Source organism: Oryzias latipes, chromosome 4, assembly GCF_053564925.1.
Source record: "Oryzias latipes strain Hd-rR chromosome 4, Olatipes_Hd-rR_3.1".
Classification (NCBI taxonomy): domain Eukaryota; kingdom Metazoa; phylum Chordata; class Actinopteri; order Beloniformes; family Adrianichthyidae; genus Oryzias; species Oryzias latipes.
Window position 1 is genome coordinate 10,057,622 of NC_136240.1, and position 15,070 is coordinate 10,072,691.

A 15,070-nucleotide genomic window follows, 5' to 3' on the forward strand; every position below is an offset into this window, starting at 1 on the left:
AACGACCTGCTGTTTTAGAACCCCCTAACCGACCTTCTACCTTAGAACCTCCTAACCGACCTGCTGCTTTAGAACTCAGAACCCGACCTGCTGCTTTAGAACCCCCTAACCGACCTTCTACCTTAGAACCTCCTAACCGACCTGCTGCTATAGAACCCAGAACCTGACCAGCTGCTTTATAACCCCCTAACCGACCTTCTACCTTAGAACCTCCTAACCGACTTGCTGCTTTAGAACTCAGAACCCGACCTGCTGCTTTAGAACCCCCTAACCGACCTGCTGTTTTAGAACCCCCTTAACTGACCTTCTACCTTAGAACCCCCTAAACGACCTGCTGTTTTAGAACCCCCTAACCGACCTTCTACCTTAGAACCTCCTAACCGACCTGCTGCTTTAGAACTCAGAACCCAAACTGCTGCTTTAGAACCCCCTAACTGACCTTCTACCTTAAAACCTCCTAATCAACCTGCTGCTTTAGAACCCCCTAACTGACCTTCTACCTTAAAACCTCCTAACCGACCTGCTGCTTTAGAACCCCCTAACCGACTTTTTACCTTAGAACTTCCTAACCGAATTGTTGCTTTAGAACCCAGAACCCTACCTACTGCTTTAGAAACCCCTAACCGACCTGCTGCTATAGAACCCAGAACCGACCTGCTGCTTTAGAACCTCCTAACCGACCTACTGCTATAGAACCCAGAACCCCGACCTGCTGCTTTAGAACCCCCTAACCGACCTGCTGTTTTAGAACCCCCTTAACTGACCTTCTACCTTAGAACCCCCTAACCAACCTGCTGTTTTAGAACCCCCTAACCGACCTTCTACCTTAGAACCTCCTAACCGACCTGCTGCTATAGAACCCAGAACCTGACCAGCTGCTTTATAACCCCCTAACCGACCTTCTACCTTAGAACCTCCTAACCGACCTGCTGCTTTAGAACTCAGAACCCGACCTGCTGCTTTAGAACCCCCTAACCGACCTGCTGTTTTAGAACCCCCTAACCGACCTTCTACCTTAGAACCTCCTAACCGACCTGCTGCTATAGAACCCAGAACCTGACCAGCTGCTTTATAACCCCCTAACCGACCTTCTACCTTAGAACCTCCTAACCGACCTGCTGCTTTAGAACTCAGAACCCGACCTGCTGCTTTAGGACCCCCTAACCGACCTGCTGCTATAGAACCCAGAACCTGACCAGCTGCTTTATAACCCCCTGACCGACCTTCTACCTTAGAACCCCCTAACCGACCTTCTACCTTAGAACCTCCTAACCGACCTGCTGCTTTAGAACCCCCTAACCGACCTGCTGCTAAAGAACCCAGAACCTGACCAGCTGCTTTAGAACCCCCTAACCGACCTTCTACCTTAGAACCTCCTAACCGACCTGCTGCTTTAGAACTCAGAACCCAACCTGCTGCTTTAAAACCTCCTAACCGACCTGCTGCTATAGAACCCAGAACCTGACCAGCTGCTTTATAACCCCCTAACCGACCTTCTACCTTAGAACCTCCTAACCGACCTGCTGCTTTAGAACTCAGAACCCGACCTGCTGCTTTAAAACCCCCTAACCGACCTGCTGCTAAAGAACCCAGAACCTGACCAGCTGCTTTAGAACCCCCTAACCGACCTTCTACCTTAGAACCTCCTAACCGTCCTGCTGCTTTAGAACTCAGAACCCAACCTGCTGCTTTAGAACCTCCTAACTGACCCTCTACCTTAAAACCTCCTAACCGACCTGCTGCTTTAGAATCCCCTAACTGACCTGCTGCTATAGAACCCAGAACCCTGACCTGCTGCCTTAGAACCCAGAACCCAACCTGCTGCTTTAGAACCTCCTAACCGACCTGCTGCTTTAGAACCCAGAACCCTGACCTGCTGCTTTAGAACCCCCTAACCGTCCTGCTGCTTTAGAACACAGAACCCTGACCTGCTCCCTTAGAACCCAGAACCCAACCTGCTGCTTTAGAACCCCCTAACCGACGTTCTACCTTAGAACCTCCTAACCGACTTGCTGCTTTAGAACCCAGAACCCGACCTGCTGCTTTAGAACCCCATAACCGACGTTCTACCTTAGAACCTCCTAACCGACTTGCTGCTTTAGAACCCAGAACCCGACCTGCTGCTTTAGAACCCCATAACCCAGCGGTCCCCAACCCCTGGGCCGCGGACAAGTACCGGTCCGTGGGTCATTTGGTACCAGGCTGCACAGAAAGAATAAATAACTTGCATTACTTCCGCTTTATTAATTTCGGAATCTGAAAGATGTTTCATCTTGAAAAATTGCCCAATTCTCTGTTACTTCCATCTATGTCACTCTAGACGCAGGCCAACACTCTTCTTGGTCATGTGATAGGTTACCGCTAAAATAAAACCCAGGAGCTAGCAAAATGAATAAAAAACAAACGACTTTGCAAAGCTTCTTTGCCAAAGGGAAACACTTCCAAAAAACAAAGTTACATTTAATAGAATAGATATTTTTTGCACCATGAGTGTGGGAAGGAGAGAGGATGATGACACCTGTCCCATGTACTTTGTCAAGCGTGTCAAAACAAAAACTCAGGCTTCATCTTGCCATAACTTTGTCATAAGGTTTATCATGGCGTAGCAACAATAATCATCTGTCTACAAATTTCAAGACCGGTTCGTGGAACCTTTGTGTGACGTCATAACGGTCTGTGGCCTTAAAAAACGTTGGGGACCACTGCTGCTGTAGAACCCCCTAACCGACCCGTTGTGCTTCCCTCCAGCCTGACTCTCTTTGCTAAGATCTGTGAGAAGACCGTGCTGAAGCGGGTGCTGAAGGAGCTGTGGAAGCTGGTGATGAACACCATGGAGAAAACCATAGTTCTGCCACCGCTCACGGACCAAACGGTGAGATCAGCTGTCGGATCCGAGCATGAACATCTGCGCAGCACAGATTATTACAGGTCTGGAGGGCAGCTGATCACGTTGATACTCCCACACATGGACCCACGTCTCCAGGTTTTTGTAAACCACATTCAGGGCTGGAGGAACGAGGAGACACATTAGGGGACAGCAGAAAATGTGAGCATGTGCAGAAACATGCGAGGCGACAGAAAAAGGTGGATGACTTGAAAAGAGACGTTTTTGTCTGAACCCAGAAGATGCTTCACACTTACATGCCACCCTCTTCTCACTACCCCATAAACTCAGCATTGCCCCCAGTGCCTTTTTTATCTTAGCAACCAACAGCAAACCCTAAAGCAGGGCTGGACCATACCATCTGAACATCTGCTCATGGCTGCTCTCCAGCATGCTTGAAGTTAAAAAACGGATCCGGCCTGATTCTGAAAAGACGCATTTTGGAGACCAGCCCTGTTTCTGTTTCGTTTTAATATCTATGTTATTTATGTTGGATTATTATCTAAAGAGCCTCATATCAGTGATCATAAAGGAGCCATGCAGACAGCATGAAACGATGATATTTATTCTGAAAGGTCAAGTACGGAAAAACAAAGTTTGTGTGTCGGGGCCCTAAATAACACAAAAACGTTTCTGAAATCTTTTTGCCCTAAAATTGCAGATCAAGAAACAAACCAATTTTAACTTCACATTAAAAATATTTTAAATGTGTCCATTTTTGGTCAGTTTTATTAAACGTTTCTGCATTTCAGGCGTCCAACTCTCTACTAAAAAACATTGGACAGGAACTTTAGAAGCCAAAAATAAAACATTTTATTAAAATTTTGTGCAGAATTTTCATCCAAACCATCATTTTTCTGCCACCAACTCTCACATGCAAACATAATTTCACCAAATTTATAAAAAAAATCCATGAATAGGACTCATGACGTATCTGAACCTTCATGTGACATAGAGGAGGAATGTGTAGATCTGTTTTCAGGAAATAGACAGCACCAAAAAGAAAGCAGAGGCGACCAAATGATGCCGATATTAATAATGACCCTTAAAGATGACTCTCCTCGTGAAGGAGCAGCTCTGGGGGGGGGCACAGAGCTGCCTCCCCTCTGGTTGATGTCACCGGATCTTGAGAAGGTCCGTTCGGTCCCAGAAGCAGTAGAACTGACTTTTGTTTGAAAGGTGGTGAACGCTCTGAAATGCAGAAATCTGAAATGGATGCCGCTTTCCGATGGGACGCAGGCAAGCAGGGGGCTTCCTGCTGGGGTCTCCACCTGCTCTCTGCTCAGAGCTTCACCCAAACGTTTCTTTTTGACTGATGTGCGGCTCTTTGCAGCTTGACTGACCCTTCTCTCTGGTTGTTGTTGTGATTATGGTTACATCCTGCTCCCACCGCTCTCCTTCACAGATGATTGTAAGTACAGCTCTCCTGCGTGTCTGTCTGTCTGTCCGTCATGGTGGTTGACCTTCTGCTTCCTGTGGCTGCTCCTCTTCTGTTCCCACATCACACGCCCCCCCCCAAAGCCTCATCTCTCTGGTCCATCTCTAGTTTGAGAGGAGAGAAGCATGGTGCATTCCTAACTCGCTCTGATCAGACAGGCCACACCTCCCGAACAGTCTCCACCAATCCGTGCCCCTCTTCTGTTGCCTCTTCCTCCTCTGACAGGAAGAGCTGCTTCCTTTGCGCCTGGTCTTGCCTTGTTTCTTCTCATACATTGTCTCCTGTCCCGGGACTCTGATGGGATGACTTTGACCTCTTGATATCTTCTGACCCCTTCTAGCCCCTCTCTTTTGATCCCCCCCCCCCCCCCCCCCCCCCCCCAGATTCCCACACCTCTTCCACCTGTTTGAATCTGTCTTGCCGCCCCCACCCGTTAGTGTGGGTTTGTTGCTTGCGTCTGAACTCTTGGTGCTCTCTGGGTTTCATGTGTGTCTATGCAGACCTGTCCTGTTGGTCTGTCTGGTTTAATGTTCTGTCACTGACGATAATGATGATGATGATGATGATGATGATGATGATGATGATGATGATGATGATGATGATGATGGAATATAAACTTCTGCTCTGATGATCCACCAACCAAAGGTCTGCAGCGTCTATGAGCGGAGATCCAGCTCTTCATCTGTGCCATAAAAGTCTCCTTCATGTCTTAAAGACGCGTCCACAGTGAGACTTTGGCTGCCAGAAAAAAAAGTTCCTGGTTAGCCTTTAGTTCCCCGTTTTTTTTTGTCATTGAGGTTCTCAATGGCACTTGTGTTCCAGTGAGAGCTTCGGGTTTTGTCCGACTCCACTTTTGCTGTGAGTGGGGAGAGAAAGTCATTCTCATTCGATTCTGTTTGCGTGATGCTCCGCCCACACTGAGGTGGGGCCTCTTGCTTTGTGTGGTCCATCTCTTGCTGGCGTACAGGTCAGAGCTGGGACCTAAAGGAGAGGTAGGCAGGCATTTGTTAACTAACTTGTCGACTCTGAGTTGTTCAGCACGTTTGGGTGAAACGTCACAAACCAGAGCAACCCCAGATTATAATACTTCCCCCACCGGGGGAGGCAGACAGGAAGGCTCGCTTTACCAACCAGATCCTACTCTCTCTCTGTAACCAAAAGATCTTTTTCAATCACACACACAGACTTGATCTTTTCTGTTTCCAAGCAGACTGCTGCAAATGTGATTTTTTTTAGCACAAATGAGACGTAGTGTAGAACCAGCAACACTTTTTGAGCGCTAGCTCTGTGTGGCTGCATGATAGGTGTCATGGTTTGAAGGTGGGAGGAGTCATTCATAACCAGACAGAAATTAACATCTTAAATATTGTTTAAATGATGCATAAAGTGAAAAAGCTCATTTACATCCAATTTATTCAGATATGTTGATTATTTGATGCTCAATGGGAATGATGGGAAGTTATAATAATGGGAAATGACCGTTAGAAACTTGGAGAACTGTTGGTTCAGCTTCTCTGTCTGTAAAGTAAATTAATGGAGCTCCGGTTTTACATCGCCAAACGCTGCCAAACGCTGGGGGTCCTAACAACTGCCAACAGGTTCTGCATCATGTCATTTGCTGCTCAGTTAATTATAGATACAGTGGGTTTGGTGTTCTTGTGACCCAGCCCAGCATTCTTCCTTCTCCAAACACGGCGAGTGGCGTCCATACCAAAGATTTCTATTTTAGTTTTATCTGACCTTATGACCTTCTCCTAATTCTCCTAAATTTGTCCGAGATCTTCTTCCATTTTCTAATAATCTCGCCAACAGTTGATCTCTTGTCTCCAAACTGTTAGTTTATTGTAGACTGGTTTTATCCCCACGTTGGCTCAGGTCTACTTTCTTGTCCCTGGGGTCCTTCGACAGCTCTTTGGTCTGGGTGTCTTAATATAGATAACCAGTCTAAACAGGTGACATTCATACAGGTGGAGGAGAGAAGAGCTCCTTAAAAGAAGAAGAAACAGGAATGTGAGGAACAGAATTCTTGTTTTTGGAAATAAATCCTCGTTTTCTGCTCCATTAAACAAATACAGTCTTGTCTCCCACAGTCAAAGGGGTTCTATGGTGAACATTAGAGACCAAACTCTGATTTCTCATTCAAAGAACTTTGTAAATGACGACTAAGATCTTCTGTCTCCAGATGAGAAACATTTCTTTCTCAAAGCAGAAAGGATTCCAGTCCATGCAAAGTTTGGCCAACAGGATCAAACAGTTTTCCAATAAGAGAGATTTCAGTAAAATGATTCCGGTGAATTTGTGATGGATGTGCAGAAACCCATAGGTCTGTAATCTCTGGTTCGGTTCTGGACTGATGACGTTGTTTCATAATCTCAGAGCAAAGATGGATAAACCCCAGAGTTTGGAGACACTGATGGAGACCAAAGTCTGGTTTCAGGTGGAGAAAATTAGGGGGGGTGATTGGCTCAAATGCAAAGACGGGCAGTTAAGCAATTAGTCCAGAGTGAAGGTTTGATGATCTGTGGCGTCCAGAGAGACAGAACCCAGAGGTCCTGCAGGTCAGGTAGATCTTCCTCACTGAAAGCTTGAGTAGAAGTGGACTTCATCCTTGGGCAGTCTCGTTCTATGTAGTTCAGGTAACTTTAGCTAGAAAGTTGATGAAACTCTGGATCTGTTGTTGAACGGATGTTTGATTTTCGGATGCAAACGGATCTGAGGACATTAAAGATCAGCATGTCACCTCCTCTTCCCGCCGCCATTATTGTAGTTTACAGCAGTTTATGATGTCATTCATAGACCAGAGGAAACAGGTTGTAATGGACAGAAAAGTCATGAAAACGTCTCTTCCAGGTTCAATCTTTAAGTTCAAACTTTTTTTCTTGTGAACATACTTGAAATGACGTGGACCAGCAGGACGCTCTCATATTAACCACATGCTTTCTTTTCAGGGGAGGCTGAAGAGTGCTTCTCACAGTGATGTAAGGACTAAATGTGTCTCGTCTTCCTCCTGTCCCTCCTCTGTGTCCTCGTCTGTCATCAGACTCAACAGTGTTCCTGTGTGTGTCAGCGTCTGTAAATGTAGCTGCTTCAGAAAGTGTTTTCAGGCTAAGCAGCGTCTAAACACACAGCGCTGAACCAGAAAGGACTGAAGAAAGAAACACGATCAAATATCAGAAAACCTGCTTCATTAGGAGACAATTGAAAGAATTCAGGTAGAAATGTAGAAACTAGGAATCATCAAAGTGCAACAAAACACAAAAGACAGGAAGGGTTCATGACTCCCACATGACGGAAACACCGGGTTTTATCATTATATTATTATTGTTATTATTATTATTGCTGAGATAAAACCATTTTTGAGAAAACTAGTTTAAGTTTGTTTACATATGAGAGTGTGTGCGTCTGTGTTTGTGCATGCATTTGTGTTTGTATGTACTTGTTTGTGCATGTGTGGGTAAATGTGCGCTTGTCTGCATGTATGTGTGTGCAGAAGTGGATGTGTGTGTACAAGTGTGTGCTTGTATGAATATGTGTAAGTGTGCTTGTGTGTGTGCAGCATGTGTTGATACATGAGTGTGTTGCATGCATTGTTTGCGTGAAATTAATGTGTGTTTTAGTAAGTGGATGCTTGTTTAGTGTGTGGATACATGTTTTTGTGTCTGTGTGGGTGAATGTGTATGTGCTGGTGATGGTGTGTAGGTGTACATGGGTCCATTATTTGTATGTGTGTCTGTTCACATGTCTGCGAGCCTGTATGTGAGTTGTTGTGTATGTATGTGTGTCTTTGTGTTTGCCTGTGCGCATGCATGTACTGTATGTTTGTGTTTCCGTTTATGTGTGTGATTGTGTTATGTGTAATTTGTTTGTGGTTGATTGTGTGCTTTTTTTGTTTGTGTGTGATTGTGTGTTTGTGGTTGTGTGTGATTGTGTGTGTGTCTATGTGATTGTGTGTACGTGTAATTGAGTGTGTGGGATTGTGTGTTTTTGTTTGTTTGTGAGTGATTGTGTGTGTGTTTGTGAGTGATTGTGTGTGATTGTGGGTGTGTGTGTGTCTATGTGATTGTGTGTAGGTGGGACTGGGTATGATTCACAGACATATCTTAGCAGCTAAAATCCAGAAGCTGCCGTTTGGTCTGAACTTTCTTCAGTTTTACGGTTGGAAATTTAGGTTTGTGTCAGAAATTGTGATTTGTGTGACTCCTTTTGTCGTCTGCTAGTTTTACTCCTTTCTTTCTCTTTATCTCTTTTCTTCTCTTTCAGGGAACACAGCTCATCTTTAATGCTGCCAAGGAGCTGGGACAGCTGTCCAAGCTGAAGGTAGTCTATGTTTCTGGATGGCAATGGTTCCTCTGGAAACTGCAGTTTACTTTGCTGACAAAATTTTCCATATTTTGTCTTGCTTTGATCTTTAGGAGCACATGGTTCGTGAGGAGGCCAAGGCACTCACACCCAAGCAGTGTGCTGTGATTGAACTGGCTCTGGACACCATCAAGGTACGAGATTATTAATTCCAAATCAGGAAAACTAAAAAAAAGAAACAAACCTAGTGCAGAAACGCAGGGGATGCAGCTGAAATGTTTCTGCAGCAGCAGGAGATGCAGCTGAAATGTTTCTGCAGCAGTTGAAGATGCAGCTGAAATATTTCTGCAGCAGCAGGAGACCCAGCTGAAATGTTTATGCAGCAGCAGGAGACGCAGCTGAAATGTTTCTGCAGCAGGAGGAGACGTAGCTGAAATTTTTCTGCAGTAGCAGGAGATGCAGCTGAAATGTTTCTGCAGCAGCAGGAGACGCAGCTGAAATGTTTCTGCAGCAGCAAGAGACGCAGCTGAAATGTTTCTGCAGCAGCAGGAGATGCAGCTGAAATGTTTCTGCAGCAGTTGAAGATGCAGCTCAAATGTTTCTGCAGCAGTTGAAGATGCAGCTCAAATGTTTCTGCAGCAGTTGAAGATGCAGCTGAAATATTTCTGCAGCAGCAGGAGACCCAGCTGAAATGTTTCTGCAGCAGCAGGAGATGCAGCTGAAATGTTTCTGCAGCAGCAGGAGACGCAGCTGAAATGTTTCTGCAGCAGCAGGAGACGTAGCTGAAATTTTTCTGCAGTAGCAGGAGATGCAGCTGAAATGTTTCTGCAGCAGCAGCAGATGCAGCTGAAATGTTTCTGCAGCAGCTGGAGACGCAGCTGAAATGTTTCTGCAGCAGCAAGAGACGTAGCTGAAATTTTTCTGCAGTAGCAGGAGATGCAGCTGAAATGTTTCTGCAGCAGCAGCAGATGCAGCTGAAATGTTTCTGCAGCAGCTGGAGACGCAGCTGAAATGTTTCTGCAGCAGCAAGAGACGTAGCTGAAATGTTTCTGCAGTAGCAGGAGATGCAGCTGAAATGTTTCTGCAGCAGCAGGAGACATAGCTGAAATGTTTCTGCAGCAGCAGGAGATGCAGCTGAAATGTTTTCTGCAGCAGCAGGAGACGCAGCTGAAATGTTTCTGCAGCAGCAGGAGACGCAGCTGAAATGTTTCTGCAGCAGCAGGAGACGCAGCTGAAATGTTTTTGCAGCAGCAGGAGATGTAGCTGAAATGTTTCTGCAGCAGCAGGAGACGCAGCTGAAATGTTTCTGCAGCAGCAGCAGACGCAGCTGAAATGTTTCTGCAGCAGCAGGAGATGCAGCCGAAATGTTTCTGCAGCAGGAGGAGACGCAGCTGAAATGTTACTGCAGCAGCAGGAGACGCAGCTGAAATGTTTCTGCAGCAGCAGGAGACGCAGCTGAAATGTTTTTGCAGCAGCAGGAGATGCAGCTGAAATGTTTCTGCAGCAGCAGGAGATGCAGCTGAAGTGTTTCTGCAGCAGCAGGAGACGCAGCTGAAATGTTTCTGCAGCAGCAGGAGATGCAGCTGAAATGTTTCTGCAGCAGCAGGAGATGCAGCTGAAATGTTTCTGCAGCAGCAGGAGACCCAGCTGAAATGTTTATGCAGCAGCAGGAGACGCAGCTGAAATGTTTCTGCAGCAGCAGGAGATGCAGCTGAAGTGTTTCTGCAGCAGCAGGAGACGTAGCTGAAGTGTTTCTGCAGCAGCAGGAGATGCAGCTGAAATGTTTCTGCAGCAGCAGGAGACGTAGCTGAAGTGTTTCTGCAGCAGCAGGAGATGCAGCTGAAATGTTTCTGCAGCAGCAGCAGACGCAGCTGAAATGTTTCTGCAGCAGCAGGAAATGCAGCTGAAATGTTTCTGCAGCAGCAGGAGATGCAGCTGAAATGTTTCTGCAGCAGCAGGAGACGCAGCTGAAATGTTTCTGCAGCAGCAGGAGATGCAGCTGAAATGTTTCTGCAGCAGCAGGAGATGTAGCTGAAATGTTTCTGCAGCAGCAGGAGACCCAGCTGAAATGTTTCTGCAGCAGCAGGAGATGCAGCTGAAATGTTTCTGCAGCAGCAGGAGACGCAGCTGAAATGTTTCTGCAGCAGCAGGAGACGCAGCTGAAATGTTTTTGCAGCAGCAGGAGATGCAGCTGAAATGTTTCTGCAGCAGCAGGAGATGCAGCTGAAGTGTTTCTGCAGCAGCAGGAGACGCAGCTGAAATGTTTCTGCAGCAGCAGGAGATGCAGCTGAAATGTTTCTGCAGCAGCAGGAGATGCAGCTGAAATGTTTCTGCAGCAGCAGGAGATGTAGCTGAAATGTTTCTGCAGCAGCAGGAGACGCAGCTGAAATGTTTCTGCAGCAGCAGGAGATGCAGCTGAAGTGTTTCTGCAGCAGCAGGAGACGTAGCTGAAGTGTTTCTGCAGCAGCAGGAGATGCAGCTGAAATGTTTCTGCAGCAGCAGGAGACGTAGCTGAAGTGTTTCTGCAGCAGCAGGAGATGCAGCTGAAATGTTTCTGCAGCAGCAGCAGACGCAGCTGAAATGTTTCTGCAGCAGCAGGAGATGCAGCTGAAATGTTTCTGCAGCAGCAGGAGACGCAGCTGAAATGTTTCTGCAGCAGCAGGAGATGCAGCTGAAATGTTTCTGCAGCAGCAGGAGATGTAGCTGAAATGTTTCTGCAGCAGCAGGAGATGTAGCTGAAATGTTTCTGCAGCAGCAGGAGATGCAGCTGAAATGTTTCATGTCAGGATGTTTGGTTTAGGAAGATGGAAAGAAAAGAAATCTGTCAAAAGTGTTATCTTATTTTAAAAAGTGTGAGGGTTCTTCTTCTCGTTCCAGATACGAACATTTGGAAATTCTGTTTGTGAGGCAGACAGAGATGTTTTTTTATCAAAACAAGCCTCAGATTTCAGATTTTTATTCTTGACCTGCAGCTTCTTTGATACACTTTCAGTTTTTGTTAAAAATGTACATTTTCTATCTTTATTGAGTTTATTCATCTCAACAGATGTGAAATGTTTCCTGTTTAAAATAGCTTAAATACACCATTGTGAGTTTTTTATGTTAGCTGTTAGAATTTTCCTTTTTTTTTCGTTTATTTCTGAGTAACAACAGAATTTCTTTGGATTCGTGCCACAGTATTGACTAATCAAAGGTCTGAGGTGAGGATAACTGCACTTTTTAGAGCAGAAACTCTTGGAAAAAGAGTGATAAATGATGAAAGTGCAGATCATTCTGGAAGACGTTTCTGTTTTTCCTCCTTTAGCAATACTTCCATGCTGGTGGTGTGGGTCTGAAGAAGACCTTCCTGGAGAAGAGTCCTGACCTCCTGTCCCTCCATTACGCGCTGTCACTGTACACGCAGGCCACCGACAAACTCGTCAAGACTTTTGTCCAATCCCAGAATGCACAGGGTAAGATCTGCGCTTTCGTTGACGTGTTTTTCAGCAGGTTTTCAAGAGTCTTCCTTTGTTTGCTGCAACTCTACTTTTTTCTTCTGCTTTTCTGAATTGTAAAGACAAACTCTCAATCTGAGCATAGCTTTCTGGAAGCTCAGAGGTTTATTTACCTGATATCTACCTGCTGACAGGTAATCCTGATAGGGATTTTCAGGAAAACACTTTTCATTTCTTCTGGTCTTTATTCTGGGGCTCAGCCCCCCCCCCCCCCCCCCCCCCTCCGCCGACGACACACCTCCTCTGAGCACTGCTGGGGGGGCAGATGCCATTTTCAGTGGATGAGGTTTTAAATTTTAATCAGGTAAAATGTCAGGCGCTGCCGAAGCTCAGATGAGAGCGTTTCACTGAGGATCTGCGGCGTTTCTGCAGTAAATCGTTAGAATGAGGGCATATTTCCGTCAGTTTGTACGTGTTGGTGTCTGTTTGACGTGTCTCTCCTCTCTCTGTCTGCTCCCTCCTCCTGTGCCCGTCTGCGGGCCAGTGTTCGGCGGGAAGGGGGTGAGGTTCACCACTAGTGAGGATGTTTACCCAGAAAAGGGTATGTCGCCTGCAGGCTCAGGGCCTGAGTCATCCAGGACTAACCTAAAGACTCCAAACCAAAGCCCCGACACCCCCTCCACCCTCCACCCCTCTGCCCTCCATATGCATCCTGACCCCCCCCCCCCCTCCCGCCTGCTCCATCCCAAAAGCAAGTGCAGCTGCGCCGCACAGACACGCCCACAACAGAGAGAGAAAGAGTTCTGCATTCATGCATGAAATGCGCGTCTGTCTGTGCAGAGCTGCAGTGAATACATACTCCGCTGCCAGTATGTATGAGCAGAACCAGCATGACGTCACACACGACCCGTGGAAATGCATCAAGCAGGGGCGGAAGTCCGATGCTGCATGTGTGTGTGTGTGTGTGTGTGCGCACGTGAGTGCACGTGCATAGATGTATGAATGAGGAGGCCCACACAGCACCACCCTCCCCACCCACAGTTGGAGGAAGTGCTGTCCTTCAGCGATGAAAGAACCGAAGAGGAGCATTTTTCATCCAGGAGGAGCACAATCCTCCCCGAAGCACTGAAGAAGGAGGAGCTAAAAGGAGCCAATCAAAGAGGATCGTTCTGTTCAAAATTATTATTTTATTTTGTTTTTGCGGATGCTACGTAAAAAAAAAAAACAACAACAAAAAATAGTCAAATTTACTTTAAAAGTCGAAAGGAAAATAGTTCTTGGGCTCTCCAGGGTTGAACAGATTTCATAAAACAGAACTTTCGGAAACTCAAAGTAAAACATTCATCCTATGGACCCTGCAGCTGCTTTAGTCTGAAATAACTTCAGTAACAAAAAGTTTGAAAGAGGTGCCATCTGTTCTCTGATAAAAACCATTTGATGTTTTTTTAATTTTTTATTTGTTACAAAATGTCTAAAAAAAAAAAACAAATCTGATTCTTTTCACGTCTTAGAAGAAAACTATGAAAACAGAAGCAAAAGTTGATTCCGGTTTGGAAGATACCACATCTGGAGGTCAAAGAAGGAGCTGCAGAAACGCTTCAGAAGATGAAGATGAGGATGCAGAAGATGTTCAGTAAAGGACGCTGCTGTTCAAACAACTCCAACACTTTTTCCAGATTTGCTCTGAGCATCAAAAGTCACACATTTTTTTCAATCACCTACATTTTGTTACCTAAGCTTCAGGATTTTACAGGAAGACGTTTATTTTTCTTCTCAAAGCTTTTATTTTTGCACGTTCCTTGATGTCAACATTTCCCGTCTCTTCAGCTCACGCTGTCGAGTTTTTTAGAGATCCTTTCTGGCTTTCCTTTTTCCTCGGCTTCATTTCCCTCTCATCTTCTGTGGACGTCCTGCACAGAGCAGCAGGAGCAGATGGAGCGCTGCTGCTCTCTTTGGTCCTGCTGGCAAGCGGAACCGATCCGCCCGTAATGTTCCTCTGAGAGACGGCGCCGCTGCTGCATGCCAGGAACACTCAGCCTTCTGACTCCCACACTCTCCTCAGTGGGCGGGAATCTGGTTCGGCACCGCAGATCCTCTGCTGGTGGACTGAAGACGCATCAAAGGCAACAACAACTCCCATCTGCCACTGCGTCGTCAAGGACCTTTATTCACACCCATCAAGTGACGGACCCGTCCATCACTACAGCCTCGGTGGACCTGCAGATCTCCACCTTCTTCCAGTGCTGCAGATGAAAGATGAAGGCTCTGCTCTTCATCCCACTATTCTGGATGAAAGCAGACCGGATTCCATCTTCCTGTCTGCCCCCCCTCCCAGTGCGTGGGCTGTGCTGGATTGAAAGCCTCGCCTCCCAGCGGCTGCAGCTGGAAGTGCTGTGGAGACTTCATCCCAAACCCTCTGCTGCCGCTCTCGCCCACTCGTAGCAGCTGTGTGGTGCAGACAGCCTGTTCCTCCATGATGGAGGCAGGAGAAAAGGCCAAATCCTTCCAACGCTCCTTTGGGAGATTGGGACAGATTTTGTCTTAATCTGTGTGAGATTAGAATCCCAGAGTGCAGTTTGGTTTGCAGAGAGCAGTGTTTCACCTCCTGTCTGTCCTGTCAGGTTCTGGGGTGGATGACGCCGTAGGGGAGGTGTCCATCCACGTGGAGATCTTCACCCATCCAAACACCGGCGAGCACAAAGTCACGGTCAAAGGTAAGGAGGGGTTTACAAACCAGACGCTGCTCATCAAACCATTGTTGGTACGAGCGCCGTTCTCACCGTTCTGCTCTCCCTTGACCAACCTCCTCTTCCTCCCGTTCCTCCTCTTCCTCCTTAGTGGTGGCTGCCAATGACCTGAGGTGGCAGACGCAGGGGATCTTCAGGCCCTTCGTGGAGATCTACATCATCGGCCCACATCTGAGCGACAAGAAGAGAAAGTACGCCACCAAGTCCAAGAACAACAGCTGGGCCCCCAAATACAACGAAACCTTCACCTTGTAAGTATCTGGAAGTC

The 15,070-nt window shown here is 46.6% G+C and overlaps 1 protein-coding gene across 8 annotated transcripts in view; it reads left to right on the forward strand.

Annotated features, from left to right (window-relative positions):
• The window catches only part of unc13a (unc-13 homolog A (C. elegans)), a 42,178-nt gene that overhangs the window by 24,366 nt on the left and 2,742 nt on the right, over window positions 1-15,070 (forward strand). For 2 of the 8 annotated variants that reach the window (XM_078945744.1, XM_078945749.1), the window contains 8 exons: window positions 2,749-2,872; window positions 7,271-7,300; window positions 8,583-8,639; window positions 8,735-8,815; window positions 11,926-12,073; window positions 12,600-12,656; window positions 14,677-14,769; window positions 14,894-15,053. In XM_078945744.1, the coding sequence (XP_078801870.1) occupies window positions 2,749-2,872; window positions 7,271-7,300; window positions 8,583-8,639; window positions 8,735-8,815; window positions 11,926-12,073; window positions 12,600-12,656; window positions 14,677-14,769; window positions 14,894-15,053 (750 nt within the window). The remainder of the gene's footprint in view (window positions 1-2,748; window positions 2,873-7,270; window positions 7,301-8,582; window positions 8,640-8,734; window positions 8,816-11,925; window positions 12,074-12,599; window positions 12,657-14,676; window positions 14,770-14,893; window positions 15,054-15,070) is intronic. The other 6 variants (XM_078945746.1, XM_078945750.1, XM_078945745.1 and 3 more) reach the window with 3 other exon arrangements.